Source organism: Thalassophryne amazonica, chromosome 17, assembly GCF_902500255.1.
Source record: "Thalassophryne amazonica chromosome 17, fThaAma1.1, whole genome shotgun sequence".
NCBI classification, from domain to species: domain Eukaryota; kingdom Metazoa; phylum Chordata; class Actinopteri; order Batrachoidiformes; family Batrachoididae; genus Thalassophryne; species Thalassophryne amazonica.
The window spans coordinates 572,780-590,621 of NC_047119.1; the positions used below are offsets into that span (position 1 = coordinate 572,780).

The 17,842-nt window shown below is 44.5% G+C and overlaps 1 protein-coding gene across 2 annotated transcripts in view; it reads right to left on the minus strand.

Moving 5' to 3' along the window:
• Positions 1-12,817, minus strand: part of polm (polymerase (DNA directed), mu) — a 45,136-nt gene extending 32,319 nt beyond the window's left edge. For both annotated transcript variants that reach the window (XM_034192648.1, XM_034192647.1), the window contains exon 1: positions 12,672-12,817. In XM_034192648.1, the coding sequence (XP_034048539.1) occupies positions 12,672-12,745 (74 nt within the window). In that variant the 5' untranslated portion in view covers positions 12,746-12,817. The remainder of the gene's footprint in view (positions 1-12,671) is intronic.
• Between the last annotated feature and the right edge of the window lie 5,025 nt (positions 12,818-17,842).

Genomic DNA, 17,842 nt, shown 5'->3' on the forward strand with positions numbered 1-17,842 from the left:
TTATTAATTAATCAAAGACCCAGACAGAGCTTTAATTCATTTGAAAGCTTGACTCTTAGTCTTGTCCATCCAAATTGGAAGTCCCAAAAACCAGTTTTATTTGTTATTATCTATCATCCACCTGGTCGTTACTGTGAGTTTCTCCGTGAATTTTCAGACCTTTTGTCTGACTTGGTGCTTAGCTCAGATAAGATAATTATAGTGGGCGATTTTAACATCCACATAGATGCTGAGAATGACAGCCTCAACACTGCATTTAATCTATTGTTAGACTCAATTGGCTTTGCTCAAAATGTAAATGAGTCCACCCACCACTTTAATCATATCTTAGATCTTGTTCTGACTTATGGTATGGAAATTGAAGACTTAACAGTATTCCCTGAAAACCCCCTTCTGTCTGATCATTTCTTAATAACATTTACATTTACTTTAATGGACTACCCAACAGTGGGGAATAAGTTTCATTACAGTAGAAGTCTTTCAGAAAGCGCTGTAACTAGGTTTAAGGATATGATTCCTTCTTTGTTATGTTCTCCAATGCCATATACCAACACAGTGCAGAGTAGCTACCTAAACTCTGTGAGTGAGATAGATTATCTCGTCAATAGTTTTACATCCTCATTGAGGACAACTTTGGATGCTGTAGCTCCTCTGAAAAAGAGAGCCTTAAATCAGAAGTGCCTGACTCCGTGGTATAACTCACAAACTCACAGCTTAAAGCAGATAACCCGTAAGTTGGAGAGGAAATGGCGTCTCACTAATTTAGAAGATCTTCACTTAGCCTGGAAAAAGAGTCTGTTGCTCTATAAAAAAGCCCTCCGTAAAGCTAGGACATCTTACTACTCATCACTAATTGAAGAAAAGAAGAACAACCCCAGGTTTCTTTTCAGCACTGTAGCCAGGCTGACAAAGAGTCAGAGCTCTATTGAGCTGAGTATTCCTTTAACTTTAACTAGTAATGACTTCATGACTTTCTTTGCTAATAAAATTTTAACTATTAGAGAAAAAATTACTCATAACCATCCCAAAGACATATCATTATCTTTGGCTGCTTTCAGTAATGCCGGTATTTGGTTAGACGCTTTCTCTCCGATTGTTCTGTCTGAGTTATTTTCATTAGTTACTTCCTCCAAACCATCAACATGTCTATTAGACCCCATTCCTACCAGGCTGCTCAAGGAAGCCCTACCATTAATTAATGCTTCGATCTTAAATATGATCAATCTATCTTTATTAGTTGGCTATGTACCACAGGCTTTTAAGGTGGCAGTAATTAAACCATTACTTAAAAAGCCATCACTTGACCCAGCTATCTTAGCTAATTATAGGCCAATCTCCAACCTTCCTTTTCTCTCAAAAATTCTTGAAAGGGTAGTTGTAAAACAGCTAACTGATCATCTGCAGAGGAATGATCTATTTGAAGAGTTTCAGTCAGGTTTTAGAATTCATCATAGTACAGAAACAGCATTAGTGAAGGTTATAAATGATCTTATGGCCTCAGACAGTGGACTCATCTCTGTGCTTGTTCTGTTAGACCTCAGTGCTGCTTTTGATACTGTTGACCATAAAATTTTATTACACAGATTAGAGCATGCCATAGGTATTAAAGGCACTGCACTGCAGTGGTTTGAATCATATTTATCTAATAGATTACAATTTGTTCGTGTAAATGGGGAGTCTTCTTCACAGACTAAGGTTAATTATGGAGTTCCACAAGGTTCTGTGCTAGGACCAATTTTATTCACTTTATACATTCTTCCCTTAGGCAGTATTATTAGACAGCATTGCTTAAATTTTCATTGTTACGCGGATGATAGCCAGCTTTATCTATCCATGAAGCCAGAGGACACACACCAATTAGTTAAACTGCAGGATTGTCTTACAGACATAAAGACATGGATGACCTCTAATTTCCTGCTTTTAAATTCAGATAAAACTGAAGTTATTGTACTTGGCCCCACAAATCTTAGAAACATGGTGTCTAACCAGATCCTTACTCTGGATGGCATTACCCTGACTTCTAGTAATACTGTGAGAAATCTTGGAGTCATTTTTGATCAGGATATGTCCTTCAATGCGCATATTAAGCAAATATGTAGGACTGCTTTTTTGCATTTGCGCAATATCTGTAAAATTAGAAAGGTCTTGTCTCAGAGTGATGCTGAAAAACTAATTCATGCATTCATTTCCTCTAGGCTGGACAACTGTAATTCATTATTATCAAGTTGTCCTAAAAGTTACCTGAAAAGCCTTCAGTTAATTCAAAATGCTGCAGCTAGAGTACTGACGGGGACTAGAAGGAGAGAGCATATCTCACCCATACTGGCCTCTCTTCTTTGGCTTCCTGTTAATTCTAGAACAGAATTTAAAATTCTTCTTCTTACTTATAATATTTTGAATATTCAGGTCCCATCTTATCTTAGGGACCTCTTAGTACCATATCACCAGAATTGAGCACTTTGCTCTCAGACTGCAGGCTTACTTGTAGTTCCTAGGGTTTGTAAGAGTAGAATGGGAGGCAGAGCCTTCAGCTTTCAGGCTCCTCTCCTGTGGAACCAGCTCCCAATTCAGATCAGGGAGACAGACACCCTCTCTACTTTTAAGATTAGGCTTAAAACTTTCCTTTTTGCTAAAGCTTATAGTTAGGGCTGGATCAGGTGACCCTGAACCATCCCTTAGTTATGCTGCTATAGACTTAGACTGCTGGGGGTTCCCATGATGCACTGAGTGTTTCTTTCTCTTTTTGCTCTGTATGCACCACTCTGCATTTAATCATTAGTGATTGATCTCTGCTCCCCTCCACAGCATGTCTTTTTCCTGGTTCTCTCCCCTCAGCCCCAACCAGTCCCAGCAGAAGACTACCCCTCCCTGAGCCTGGTTCTGCTGGAGGTTTCTTCCTGTTAAAAGGGAGTTTTTCCTTCCCACTGTCGCCAAGTGCTTGCTCACAGGGGGTCGTTTTGACCGTTGGGGTTTTTCTGTAATTATTGTATGGCTTTTGCCTTACAATATAAAGCGCCTTGGGGCAACTGTTTGTTGTGATTTGGCGCTATATAAATAAAACTGATTGATTGATTGATCAAAATAACATCAAAGCAAAATCAGAAGATGTCTAACAATGTGAAAGTGATTTGTATGAATGCGACTTGTAAACATGGAATAATAAACAATTGAAGCACGGGACTCCTGACATCCTCCACTCCAGGGGACAAAAATGAAGAGTCCGTCTGTGAAGTAAATTGTGAAATCATTCATTCGCACCACACCTGTTTGTGTTGAACGACGTAACAGTGAAGACGGCAGTTTGACACCGGCAGTTTTTTTTTTTTCTCCTAAGGGTGTCTCAATTCATAGGGCTAGAGGCATACCCCTTCACCTTACACCTTGTTTTAAAGGGGTAGGCGTAGGGGTAGGGCCAAGGGGAAGGGGAACAAAAGAGAACTGAGATTGGGGGCTACTGTATTCTCCAGCAAGGACGATATGTCCCTCAAATCAACAGTAACAGTGAGATCTAATTCCAAGGTGGTTTTCCCACCGGACATGGACGTGGCTGTTTTCGTGGTCGCCACCAAATGCGAGGCCGGGGCAGATCAGTACCACCCCCGGACACTTCAAGGGCATACAAACCAAATGATGTATGTTATAATTGTGGAGAACCAGGACATTGGGCACGGGATTGCCCCAAACCATCAAGACTGGACAAACATGGTCCCACACGCCCGTCAGCGCCGCCATTTCCACAATAACTAGGACGACCCGTTGAGGCTCCAGTAGTTTACCAAAGTGGTGCATATACAAACACGCATGACCCTCCGAACTGTGTGAATATATGTGGTGCCTTTTCACTCCTGGGCCTGAGATTTAAACCGATGATTACTCTCTAATTTAATTTAATTTAACTTTAAATGGCAAATACGTGGAATTCCTTTGTGACACAGAGGCATGCCGCACAGTTGTCAATTCAATGCCTCATAAAGGAACATATTCGGACAAAACCATCTGGGTAAAATCTGCTGATGGGTTAGTGAATGAAGAAAAAAATTCTAAAACCTGTGCACATCGTGGACCCAATAACACATCTGGAGCTGTTCAAACCAGTAGTTTATGCTCCCACATGCCCAACCAATTTGTTAGGAAGAGATTTGATGCAAAGTTTGAAAATTGGAGTCCTAGCCACGACAAATGGCATGAAGGTGGTCCATGTGGCCCCTCCTCATGTTCTAGCAACCTCACCTGTTACTTTGCGATATTCTCTGGATCTTGCTGATCCAGAACAACAGGAATGGTTAATTGACAAGGCAGAGGCCCATGTGACAGAAGAAACACCACATAATTCCATGCTAGCACCTGATTTGCACATCACAATGAATTACACTTACTCTGATGATCCCAGATATAATTCTGATTTTGTAAACATGACACCAGGACCACAGAACATTCATCGATTCTACACTGATCGGTCTGCTACTGCTGTGTATGCAGTTGATTTGTCACCAACTGCCTTTAAAATGTTTAGGGGTCATTATCCCCCACACATCTCGTTGTGCAAACCACCTGGGGCTGAGTGGCAGGACTTGGGAATGATTGTCCTGAATCTGCAATTGGCCACAGATTGGGAAACTGTGTGTCCACAATGGGATTTCAGTCCATCTACAGGCTTTTACAGACAGCTGTTAAACACTGCAGTATCAATCCATCCAGTTGTGCATGAAACTGGTTCTGAAAAGACTTGACTAAATCCTTCTCCTCTTTTCCTCTCGGAAACTGAGGAAAAAGCATTGCTCTCCAAAGTATCACAACTTTGGGTACACTCACCCACAGATGTGGGGCTACTTGATTATATAGATCCTGTTCAAATCACACCAAAATCTCAGTGGAGACCCTGTATTAAACAGTATCCACTGAAACCAGGAGCAGAAGCAGCAATTACGCCTGTTATTGAAGAACTGTTGCAAGTTGGAGTAATTGTGGAGTGTCCCGACTCTCCATGCAACACTCCTATTTTCCCAGTCAAAAAGGCTGATGGGAAAAATTGGCGAATGGTGCAGGATCTAAGGGCAGTGAATGCAGCTGTGGAAAACCGAGACCCTCTAGTGCCGGACCCCCACACACTTTCAAGTAGAGACCCATCCAAACTCACTGAAAGGACCAAACTCACACCAGACCACATCTGCCAGCTCTTGGAGATCTGTCTTAACACCACGTATTTCCTGTTTAGGGGGAATTACTACAGGCAGATTCATGGCTGTGCAATGGGGTCTCCGGTATCCCCCATTGTGGCCAATCTGTACATGGCGCGAGTGGAGAAGACAGCCTTGATGTCTTTCACGGGCATCTCTTCCAGTCACTGGTTCAGATATGTTGATGACACATGGGTTAAAATCAAGCAACAGGAAGTTGAGGACTTTACAGAACACATCAAATCGGTGGACGCCAATATCAAGTTCACACATGAGGATGCCAGAAACAACCATTTAGCCTTCTTGGACTGTGATGTTACGATTGGAGAGAACAGGCAGCTCCAGACAGGGGTTTACAGAAAACCAACTCACATTGACCAATATCTGCTCTTTGGCTCAAACCACCCCCTTGAACACAAGCTCGGGGTGATCAGGACACTTCAACACAGAGCCGTACAGGTGCCCACAACTGCAGAGGGAAGGGCTAAAGAACAACAACTTGTCCGGAAAGCCCTCACAGTATGTGGGTACCCACGATGGTCCCTGGACAAAGTGCAGAAGTCCCAGAGAACAAAGAGACCAGATAGACAGGAGACGGAGACAAGAAGAACAGGAGTGTCTCTCCCTTATTTAGCAGGAGTAGGGGAAAAACTACAGAGGATCTTCAGACAGCACAAAATCCCAGTGTACTTTAAACCGGTTAACACCTTGAGACAGAAATTAGTTCACCCTAAGGACAGGATCCCTAGTTACAAACAGAGCAATGTAGTGTATTCTATCAGATGTCAGGAAAACTGTAACGAACACTACATAGGTGAGACTAAGCAACCTTTACACAAAAGGCTATACCAGCACCGCAGAGAGGGTGCCAGTGGACCTCAGTCTGCAATTCATCTCCACCTTAAAGACACTAACCACACGTTTGAGGACAAGGAAGTTAAAATATTAGCCAGAGAGAAGAAATGGTTTGAGAGAGGGGTCAAGGAGGCATTCTTTCTGAAACGTTTGAAACCTAGCCTTAACCGGGGAGGGGGTCTGAGACACGCTTTATCCCCTGTTTACAATGGGGTACTCAGGTCAAAGCAGTTTCAGTCTTTTGTTCATGGTAATGAGTCATTCACGTCATCAGCAGAGTTGTCAAGGGAGCCATCAGGAGAGGGACAGCTGCCCTGTCATTAGGAGGGTGTTAACTAGAGAACAATAGGTGCTAATTAGAGCTATTGTTTAGTCACCAGCCTATAGCAGTCTGCCTCTCGGTAGGAGGGGTCTGGTTAGGTTTAAAACTCCAGCTTTTGTGACTTCTTGATTATTCTTCTCTACAAGAGTCAAGACAGAAGTCAGACCACCAGAGCAAGAATTTTAGCTGAGGAAGCTTCTGCGATTTGAAGCGAAACGTCCTCGCGTCAAGCAACCCAGTCCAGTCGAAGATTCAAGCTTCTCTACTATGGAAACCACCTGGACAACTGAGAGCCTACACAGAAAGCCTCCTTGTTATTGTCCTGCCTTAAGACGAGAGCCAGGCTGCAGCACAATGATGTCAGATTCTGAGTCGTTTTATACTTTGTGGATAAAATAAATAATTCACGGTAATCGCGAATATGAAAAATAATCGTGATTGACAAATATTGTAATAATTGTGACAGCCCTAGCAACCGCCGAAGAAATTAGGGCCCCGCGACTGATGGTACTACAAAACCGTATGGATCTTGATCAGCTGACCGCTCCCTCTGGTGGAGTGTGTGCTTTGGTGGGCACAGCATGCTGCACCTTTATCCCGGACAACACAGCTGACGGAGGTGCCATCACCCGAGCCCTACAAGAGATGACAGAGGTCCGTGACTCTGTCCAAGCAACAATGTCATCGCCTAGCTGGAGTTTCTGGTCATAATTCTGGTGGCAACTTCTACTACAAGCTTTGACCCCTCTACTGATCATTGTTGCAGTTTTTGCACTCTTACATTGCTGCATAGTGCCTTGCCTCCGTTCCATGATTGTAAAATTAGTCTCCAACGCCTTTGTCCAATGTAATGTCATACAGCGAGACCTCCATCGAGAAACTACCCATTTCTAACCATTGTCAACCGATGATTTTGAGCAGGAACCAGAATATGATGTCCACCAATCGCCATATGCCGATGCCCGGCCATATTAACCACCTGATTACGAGGTCGATATTCCTGAGGTTCTGACACCACCCTGTAAACAATAAAAGACACCATATAATGATTTTAAAGCTTTATCATTGGTTCACTGTCATTTTGTCTTCCTGATTTTGGTTACTATATTCATCTCTGCATTCGTCTATGATGTTACAGCTGAAAATGTTCTTAAGTGGTTTTTGATTAATGTATTGGATGTAATAAGCGATAAACAGGAGGGATAAATATGTTAGATAAAATGTACTGTACAAACATGATTCATTTATTATCTTATTATTACATCTGCTCTTTTAAATTCTGCAAACTGTTTCTCTCAGATATTCCCAGATAGATAGCACAGCTGCAGGAGCCAAGTCAGCCTGTTTACAGTTTGACATTTAGCAAGCTTCAGCAAAACCGCTCACTCTGTACCTAAGATTGGAATGATTCAGTTGTTTGCAAACGTATCTGCACATGACTAATAGCACATGTTGTAACCGTGGACTCATGTAGCCACCCTTATCTTTGTTTTTTTACACGCAATAAAAGAGCCTCGCGGAGGATGTCACATTTGGAGAACTGCACAAGCTGCCAGCCTCTGCTGTGTCTCCCCTTTGCAAAGTTCACTAAAGACATCTCAACTCTCTGTCTGAGATCTTTCTTATATGTCTAGGCGAGGTCAAACCTGACACACTGTAATGCCCAAAGTGAACCTGAACTACACTACCCACAATGCTCCCTGCGTCAACCGGCCAATCACGTCTTGCGCTTAATGATGACGCCATCAGCAAGCGACAGGCAACCAGTCTGCTCCGTGGCTGTAAACACACAACAAACGGACTAAAATGTTTGATTTTAGGGTTTACAAAAAACGTTTTGATCGTTAAACTTTACCAGCAAAGAAAATGTTAGCAGACTGAAAGTTATCGGAACTAAATTTATCGTAAGATAATTGGTCCAACGATGGATTTAAAACTTATCTGAAAAGCTATTCCGATAGCAAAAACATTAGCTTCGATAATTATCTGTTATCAGATTAGCTGAACTGTGCCCACCACTGCAGAGGTGTGATATTTTCTCGGTAAAAATGAAAGCGGCACCATTAATATCAATAAACTGTCCAGAATTAGTTGTTTATGAGTAAAAGTGTAAGTGAAAAGTGTGTTGTGCTTCATGTCTCCTCCACACTGACCATCTTTCTGCATGTTGAAAGTAAATTACTTTTTTTCTCTTTCTTCCTTTGGAGCAACAGCAGCCAGCTCACTCCGCTCTCTTCTGCTGAGGAAAGACTGAGTTCACAGTCGTCTGACTAAGTAAGACAGAAGCTCTGGCTCATTTGTTTTGGGTTTGTGATCGCTTTTGATTTTACTCAGAAGCCTCGGTAGTGCTTAAGCTTGAAACTGGCTTATCAGTAGCTGACAGTGTATATACGAGGTCTGTTAGGAAAGTATCGCACCTTTTTATTTTTTTCAAAACTACCGTATTTTCCGGACTATAAGTCGCACCGGAGTATAAGTCGCACCAGCCACTTTATCCATTATAAAGAAAAATAAACCATAAATAAGTCGCACCGGAGTATAAGTCGCACCAGCCACTTTATCCATTATAAAGAAAAATAAACCATAAATAAGTTGCACTGGACTATAAGTCCCATGGACATACAGGTATGTTAACATGAAAAGTTCAGATGATAATATTGTGACGGCTACCGTTTTCGGATGCATATTTAACCAGTCTTAACTTGTAATCTGCAGAGTATGATTTTCTTTTTGGTGGCATTTTTTCAGGCCTTCTCCGTTGTCTTGTTATCAGTAACGTTGAAATTTTTATTTTCTATGGTAGTCAGAAGTCGCAGGAACAGTCACACAAGCCTCGAGTGCCCTCTCGTGAGTTGCATTTTACCTGTTTGTATTTTGCGGACCACATTGCGAGCCGAACCATGCAGCACCTACCTGCGCAGCTCATGACCACCCAGCGGTGTCGATCCAGCTCCTTCCAAGTGCAGACGCTAATCCTCCGCCGTCGCTCAGTGCTCCTATGCAGCTCTCGGCGTCAACTCTGCTCACACTGATATCCAAGGGTTGAAGCTGTTTTGTTAGCTGTCCCGGAATAAATACCATGTTCGTCTGCTTCAAACGCTTTTCACAATCATCAACGCCAGCTCCTTCCAAGTGCACACGCTAATCCTCCACCGTCGCTCACCCAGTGCTCCCACGCAGCTCTCAGCGTCAACTTAAACACTCTGCTCACACTGATATCCAAGGGTTGAAGCTGTTTTTTTTGCCATGCTGGAATAACAGCAAGTACCGTGTTCGTCAGCTTCACACGCTGTGGGTGAGGTGAGGAACACGCGTCCAACGTTCTGTTCTCTGATTGGTTATCGCGACCAGCGTGAACTATAGGATGGCCGTCATACTACAGTGCCCATGATGCATTGCATTTCCTTTTCCGGTGGCCATTTTAAAACATAGATTGACTCTGTCACGTAAAATTGTTTTGTTACAGTAAATTAATTGAGATCCTACCGGTATATTTTTCATTTATAAGTCGCACCGGAGTATAGGTCGCACCCCCGGCCAAAACATGTAAAAAAGTGCGACTTATAGTCCGGAAAATACGGTATATGGATTTTATTCATATGTTTTTACGTCAGCCAAGCTTGAACCTTCGTGCGCATGCGTGAGTTTTTCCACGCCTGTTGGTTGCGTCATTCGCCTGTGGGCAGGCTTTGAGTGAGCACTGTGTTAAGGATTTTATATATATATATATATATGTTATCACTGTTAAACATTTGTACCTTCGTCTTCTTTCTTATGAAAACGGTGTTGTGCTGTTTGCACTAACCCTGAGAATGTACGTGTTATTCAACCTTGTTTTAGCATGCTGGGGTCAATCTGAACTGGGAATAAGGAGCTGGATGTACTTATTATTATTATACAACTTGTTTTTGTAGCCGCTAACGACTGGGAGTGAAGCATGACGGGGTCAGTCATGAACTGGGAGTAATAGACCTGAAGGTTGTTTTTGACTGTTGTGACGTGATGCTTAGTGTGAAGACCAGGACACTCCAGGCAGATGCACAACAGCTGATAACTGCAACAGACGAACGAGATGTGCTGACCTCCGACGATAAGAGTAAAAGAAAGAAACTGTTTGTCCTTACAGCTGCGCTTATTGACGTATGTGTTTATGTTACGGGAAGAAACTTGTCTCGCGTTGTCCCCCCCCCCCCCTTAGGACAAGTTTTATGATGTAATGAGGGCATCTCTAATAAAAAGAGCGGGAGCACAGGCCAGACTTTAGTGTAGCCTTGGTGTACAGCCTGGCCGCACTCTGCGCGTGATTAATTTGACTTTCTGTCTCACTGGTGTTTCTTGACTCTGTTTGTCTTATCAAAGGTTTTAAGAATGTTTGGAGGAGAAAATACCCAACACACTGGTCCACCCCTCTCGTCGTCGTTTCATTGCGAGGAAATGGTGGAATGATTTGGGCTTTTTTTCCATCAGAATTTTTTCAGAAACTGTCAGAGACAGGCAGCTGGAAACCCTTCGAAAAATTTATCTGGCTTTTGGTGAAAATTTTACGGGCTTCACAGAGAATAAGGAGTGTTACTACAGCTTTAAGGACGGCCCACAATGGCGCACGGCACGCCGCGCTCCGAGCCACCATCGAGAGGCAGAAACCACCACATCATTTCTAAACGGATGGCTATGTGGAGCCGGGACCGTCGTGTGCAATTTCTCTGGTTATCACAAGAGCTGGACATCAGCCATTTTCCGGCAGATTTCACTTTAACAAGAGATTTTGTCATGGAAAGCCGCGTGGAGGCTTCGCGTGTCACGACCGATTCGCTGATGAAGCGAGACAAAGGAACACCTCCGTTTCGGAGTGTTAGAGGACAAGTTGGGACAAGCCTATCTCAGCTTTCAGTGCTTACCAGTCGAGTGAGTATAAGAGAAATTGTGGAGAGCTGGACATGTCCCAACTTGTCCTCTAACACTCCAAACAGATAAGCTATTAGGTGTCTATTTAGAAGATAAAATCTGTGCAAAATGGTCACCTTATGTTAAACCATCTTCAAAATGTAGTTTAAACAAACAGACACATAACCTCTTTTTTTCCAAACCCTTAACTTACAGTATTTAACAGCGTCATGTAATTGTAACTTTTTAATGCTCGCTGCACAACTTCACAACCACCTCAAGCACAATAATCTTTTTGAGAAGTTCCAGTCTGGCTTTTGCCCTGGCCACAGCACAGAAACAGCCTTGGTCAGGGTCACCAAAGTCCTTTTGATGGCATCATATTCTGGTTCCCCATCTCTTCTCATCCTCCTTGATCGAACAACTGCTTTTGACACAATTGACCACAAAATCCTCCTTCATCGTTTGCAACATACCATAAGACTCTCAGAAAATGTTTTAAACTGGTTGACTTCCTATTTGACCGACAGAACTGAGCATGTCACCTTGGGCAAAGCAAGATCACACACCTACAAGGTCATCTGTGGTGTCCCCCAGGGTTCTGTGCCGGGGGCCTTTTCACTCTCTACCTGCTGTTTCTGAATTTAGTACACCTTCTGTTTTTATTAATTTTGCCTGTGTTTCTTTTTAATTAAGTCTGCACTGTAGCACGTTGAGATTGCTTAAATGTAAAATGCATTATAAATAACATTTATTATTATTAACTGTATTGCATAGTTTTTTGTATTACGTTTTTTTCTGTGTTTAAACCACAGTTGTTTGTAAATTCTACAACTGATTATTGTAATATGTTTGTACCGTTAAATTTTCATTACACATTTTACAAATTATTGCTGTCAAATACTACCCGATTGTTTCTCTTTTTGCAGTTTTTATGTCGTAATTTTACAGGATTTCCCTGTTAATTTCATTGACGTTTTTAATTTTTTTCGCTGGTTAGATCAGATTTTTACTTATATTCGTCATTGCTGACACCCTGGAATAGTCCTGTATTCACTTGTTATGAACGAACGATTTTGAAGGCACCTTTTAATACTTGTATTTTAATTTTTTCATCTCTGGTCTATGTTTTTACATGTACACGTCTGAAATAAATACATCAACGGAAAACACAAGCGCCTGCTGCAGCACAAGTGCTGAGACAACATGCCGCTGCTACAAAATGCACGTGCCCTTGCTGAGGGCATCTGTACATCTTGAAGCCCTTGTTGTGTGTATTTGTGCATCCAAATGCACAACAACCCGGCATGTTCAGCGAATAAGTAAATAAAAAAAGCTGGGTTTACATGCAGACAGCGAACGCTATTTTGGAACCAAAATGGCACCATGCGACAACCCCCCCCCCATGTCGCCGCTCTCGGCACTTCAAATACCTGAAGACGTCCTCCACTTGAAATCCTTTACTTCGACCGAGCTGAGAGAGAAAAGCTCTTCGACTGGCTCCCATTTTTCGTTCCAGCAGGAATAAAACAACCTGAGGGTAACTTCGTCCTTGAGTCCCCGCTGGTCCTCCTGGTGTCCACTTTTTTGCGTTTCAGAGGCACCATGACTCACTTTAACCAGTCAAACTGCAGCGAACAGAGACAGCTTTCGCTAACATTCAAAAAAACAAACAAAAAACAGGTCAGTAAACCGCTAAACATAACGGTCGTCCTGTTCTGAGGTAGAAGAAAGAAAAACCACTTCCAGCAAACTTACAGCTGCAAACGACGAAGTGCAGAGAGCCGCAGTGTTCCCCAGCAAAATAAATCCGGGTGGAAACGACCACCCGCGTCAAAACAAGTCCTGCTCCTGCGTCCATCCCCTAACGTGTCGAAATCAAATGGGCTGGAAAAGTGATGATTTGTATGAAAAATAGTCTGACAAATGACTTATGCGGGGTCTCTCTCTCTCTCGCTCTATATATATATATACTCAACAAAAATATATGCTAATATATGCTCTGGCCCCCGGAAGACAATTGACTATGGTTGCTGGTGTCGGTAACTTCACATTTCTCAAAACAGAGTCACCAATAACCAGAGTTTGATCCTCGGTAGGTGTGTCGCCGAGTGGGGAAATGTGAACGGGTTGGCGGTGTACATGGGGCTTCTGTTTAGGGCTACACTTCCTCCTCACAGTCACCCAGTCGGCCTGCTTTCCCGGCTGCTCGGGATCTGCCAGAGGGAAACTACGGCGGCTAAGCTACCTTGGTCCGCACCGACTACAGGGGCCTGGCTAGCTGTAGAATTTCCACGGTGCGGAGCCGAGTCTCCAATTCGCCCAGCCTGGCCTCCAAAGCTACGAATAAGCTACACTTATACAAGTACCATTACTGCTAAAGGAGGCTGAGGAATAACTAAACATTTCACACCCAGAGCAGAAAGTGCAGGAGAGACAGGAGAAGCCGCCATGCTAAACCGACTAAGAGCTAGTAGCTGCGCTAAGCTAGCGGATTCCTAAAAACACACAAGTGAATAATGTGTAAATAATTTAGAGGTGATTCAGCAGAGGGGAGTGCTTTAGTTAAGGCACATGAAGATTACACTGTGAAACAAATCGTATCTAGTTAACTAGATCAATCTATGCGCAGATTAAACAGCTAACAGATACAGCAAAACCCGCTGTGCTCCGGAACAGGAAGTGATACAATACCGCAGTGAGAGCCAACCACCAGTTCTCAATGTTACTGAGATCTCGCAGCACGGCGACCTCTCCAAGGTTTTTGGGGGATTTGAAACCTGAAAAGCCTCAATGTGACTAAAAAGATTAGTCCAATTTTTAGTAATAGCCCAATTTCATGGCCTTAAGAGTGTGCATATCATGAATGCTTGGTCTTGTTGGATTTGTGAGAATCTACTGAATCTACTGGTACCTTGTTTCCCATGTAACAATAAGAAATATACTCAAACCTGGATTAATCTTTTTAGTCACATAGCACTACTATTATTCTGAACACTACTGTATATATATATATATATATATATATATATATATATATACGTCTCTCGCAGCAGGTGTCGGACAAATTCCACTGATACACATGAACATCTAACACCGCTCACTTGACACTTATAGCCCAGCAGATAAGTATATATATGGAAAAATCTTTCAGTTGGTGATACAAGCATCAAACTTGGTACATGTATTTTCCAAACATAGTTGAATAAATAAAGCACGTTAGCCACCCCAAACAAATCAATATGGTGGCCATTTTTCAAGATGGCGGTGACCTACACCAAAATATTGCATATCCCTACTCGAATGCTTGTAAAAACTGATCTGCAGTTTATATTGTGGAATTTATGCCTTCTTTGTCTTCCAAACATGATGCGAGATATTTGTGAATAGTTACATTAGAAATCTCGGCCATTTTTTTTTCAAAATGGTGCCCAAAAATATAGTGTAAGTTTTCAGTACCCAATAATTTGTTACGTGCTTTCGTTCTGAATTGATAAAAACACTGCTTATCATTACTGAGGGAGTGTTTGTACTGTTTTAATCTCAAGAGATATTTATTTAAAAGTGTGAGAGTCAAAGCACAACCAGGGCACTCTGGTGACGTCACTGCAGTGAAACTCAGCATGGGGTCCAACATTAGCTCTACTAATTTGTAATGTAAAGGTCCCAAATGCTACCTTATGAGCCCCTACTATTGATTATCCTTTTATATAAGTATTTAAGTAGTATAAGTAAGGTAGCCGCACCGCTGAATAGACAGGATGTGCCAGTGCGGGAGAGCCGAGCCAAGGGTAATGGGGTAATGTTACCGGATGGTGTACAGATCGCACAGGACTTAAATAAGTGTGGATGAACGATCGGGCTAGGTGTAGGGGTAAATTTACCATGAGCCAGAAGCATCCTCAAAAGATCTGAAACTAAAGAATATTAAAGATGACTGTCAGTTGTTTTCTAAATTGTTATTTCATGCCAGTCACGAGAGTGCGATTTAAACGATTTTTTTCAAGCATGAAATCAATATTCACCGGCATCTCTTAGTGACAATGGCAGACTGCATCCAAGTCAAAAATATCACCTAGCACAGATTCTGAGGACAAAGTCACACTTGCAGAGAAACAACCTGGTGCTGAAGTAATATTATCGATGGGTCAGCTTTAGTCAATTCCATCCATCCAAAGATTTCCAAGACCTTTGAAGAGTATGCTACTCTGGAGTTTGTTCCAAAGGTTCAGTCCTACTGCTCAAAATGTTCTAGAATCGATCTGGTGTTTGATGTCTGCAAATCAAAGCAGTTTAAAGGCTGAGACGAGGACAAAACGAGGGTTTTGGAGGAAGGCGAAGGGTATCAGAAAAAGGTAACATTCCAAAAAATTAGCAGAATTTCACGAGAGACAATATGTTGTGAAAGTGTCGTGACATGGACCCACAACAGGGGGCGTTAATGAACGGACAATGGATATAAGCCAAAAAAGTAACAATTTAATGTTGTGAACCGCACAACAACGTACAGACAATAACAATATGGTGGACTGTCAATCATACACCAGGTGACGTGTGGGCAGGCTCGACGATAGAAGACGCCTGGAGAGAGAAGAGCTGGATCCCCACACAGCTTCCAACACCAACGGAGCTGAAGAACACCGGAGCCGCCAAGTCCTGCGCCCCAGGGTGGCCACTGTCTTCAGCAGTCAGACCCGGTACTGCTGGCAGAGAACAGAGACAGTCCAGATGAGTGTGAGTTCGCACACTCAGTAATCCCACAGTCTGTATTAAGTAAAGGAGGGAAAACCTCCACCTCCAATCACACACACTCGTGCAGCTCCTGGTCACCACTTATCTGAGTTGGGGTGTGAGGCGAAGCCGTCGCTGTCCACCAAACGCCAATCCTCCAGATAAGCAAAAACTCCAGGAAAATGGCTGCAAATAGAAGTTCAGGTTAAACACACCACAGTGTCTAGGCCAGCAGAGAAATTACCTGAATGGTGTTGATTTCTCGGCGAGGAGGTGGAGTTGCAGTCCGGTCCTTGTAGTGGTGGTGATGGGTGACAGCTTGTGTTGATTAATGACAGCTGTCACCTCCAGCAAAGCCGACGCCCTCTCGTGCTTGAAGCCCGCACTTCAAGCAGGGCGCCATCTTGTGGTGGTGGGCCAGCAGTACCCCTCCTCTTCAGCGGCCCACACAACAGGACCCCCCCCCTCAACGGGCGCCTCCCTGGCGCCCGACCAGGCTTGTCCGGGTGCCGCCGGTAGAAGTCGGCCAGGAGTGCCGGGTCCAGGATGAAGCTCCTCTTCACCCAGGAGCGTTCTTCGGTCCATACCCCTCCCAGTCCACCAAAACTGGAACCCCCGGCCCTTCCGACGGACGTCCAGGAGCCGGCGCACGGTCCAAGCCGCTCCCCGTCAATGATCCTGGCAGGAGCGGCGCCGGTCCGGGGCACAGAGGGGTGACACGTGGTGAGGTTTGATGTGGGACACATGGAAAACCGGGTGGATCCGCAGTGAAGCGTGCAGCTTCAGCTTCACTGCGGCTGGACTGAGGACCTTGAGGATAGGGAAAGGTCCGATGTACCTGTCCTTCAACTTTTGGGATTCCACTTGCAGGGGAATGTCCTTTGTAGAAAGCCAAACCTCCTGCCCAGGCTGGTACGCAGGGGCCGGGGCACACCGGCGGTCTTGCATGGTTCTTGGCCCTCGTCCGGCTTTGAGCAGGGCAGAGCGGGCGGTATGCCACACCCGATCGGCACCTTCTCAGATGGACCTGGACGAGGGCACCCGACCTCTCCTCCACTAGTGGGAACAATGGGGGCTGGTACCCCAAACACACTTCAAATGGGGAGAGGCCGGTGACAGACGAGACTGGCTATTATGAGCGTACTTGATCCAGGCCAGATGGTCACTCCAGGCCGTCGGGTGCGCGGAGGTCACGCAACGGAGGGCCTGCTCCAGTTCCTGGTTTGTCCGCTCTGCCTGCCCGTTCGTCTGGGGGTGGTACCCAGACGAGAGACTGACGGTGGCCCCCAGTTCCCTACAGAAACTCCGCCAGACCTGGGAGGAGAACTGAGGACCACGATCCGAGATAATGTCTGATGGAATCCCATGCAGACGCACGACGTGGTGGACCAGGAGGTCTGCAGTCTCCTGGGCCGTCGGGAGCTTCGGGAGGGCCACGAAGTGGGCCGCCTTGGAAAACCGGTTCCACTATCGTTAGGATGGTGGTGTTTCCCTGGGACGGCGGGAGGCCCGTGACAAAGTCCAGGCCGATATGAGACCAGGGGCTACGAGGCACTGGCAGAGGCTGGAGGAGGCCTTGGGCCTTGTGATGGTCAGCTTTGCCCCTGGCGCAGGTGGTGCAGGCCTGGACATACTCCCAGATGTCGGCTTCCATAGACGCCCACCAGAAGCGCTGCCGGACCACTGCCATGGTTCTTCGCACCCCTGGGTGACAGGAGAGCTTGGAACCGTGACAGAAGTCAAGGACCGCAGCCCTGGCCTCTGGTGGGACGTACAGTTTGTTCTTCGGACCGGTCCCCGGGTCCGGGCTCCGTGTCAGGGCCTCCCGGACGGTCTTCTCCACGTCCCAGGTAAGGGCGGCCACGACAGTGGA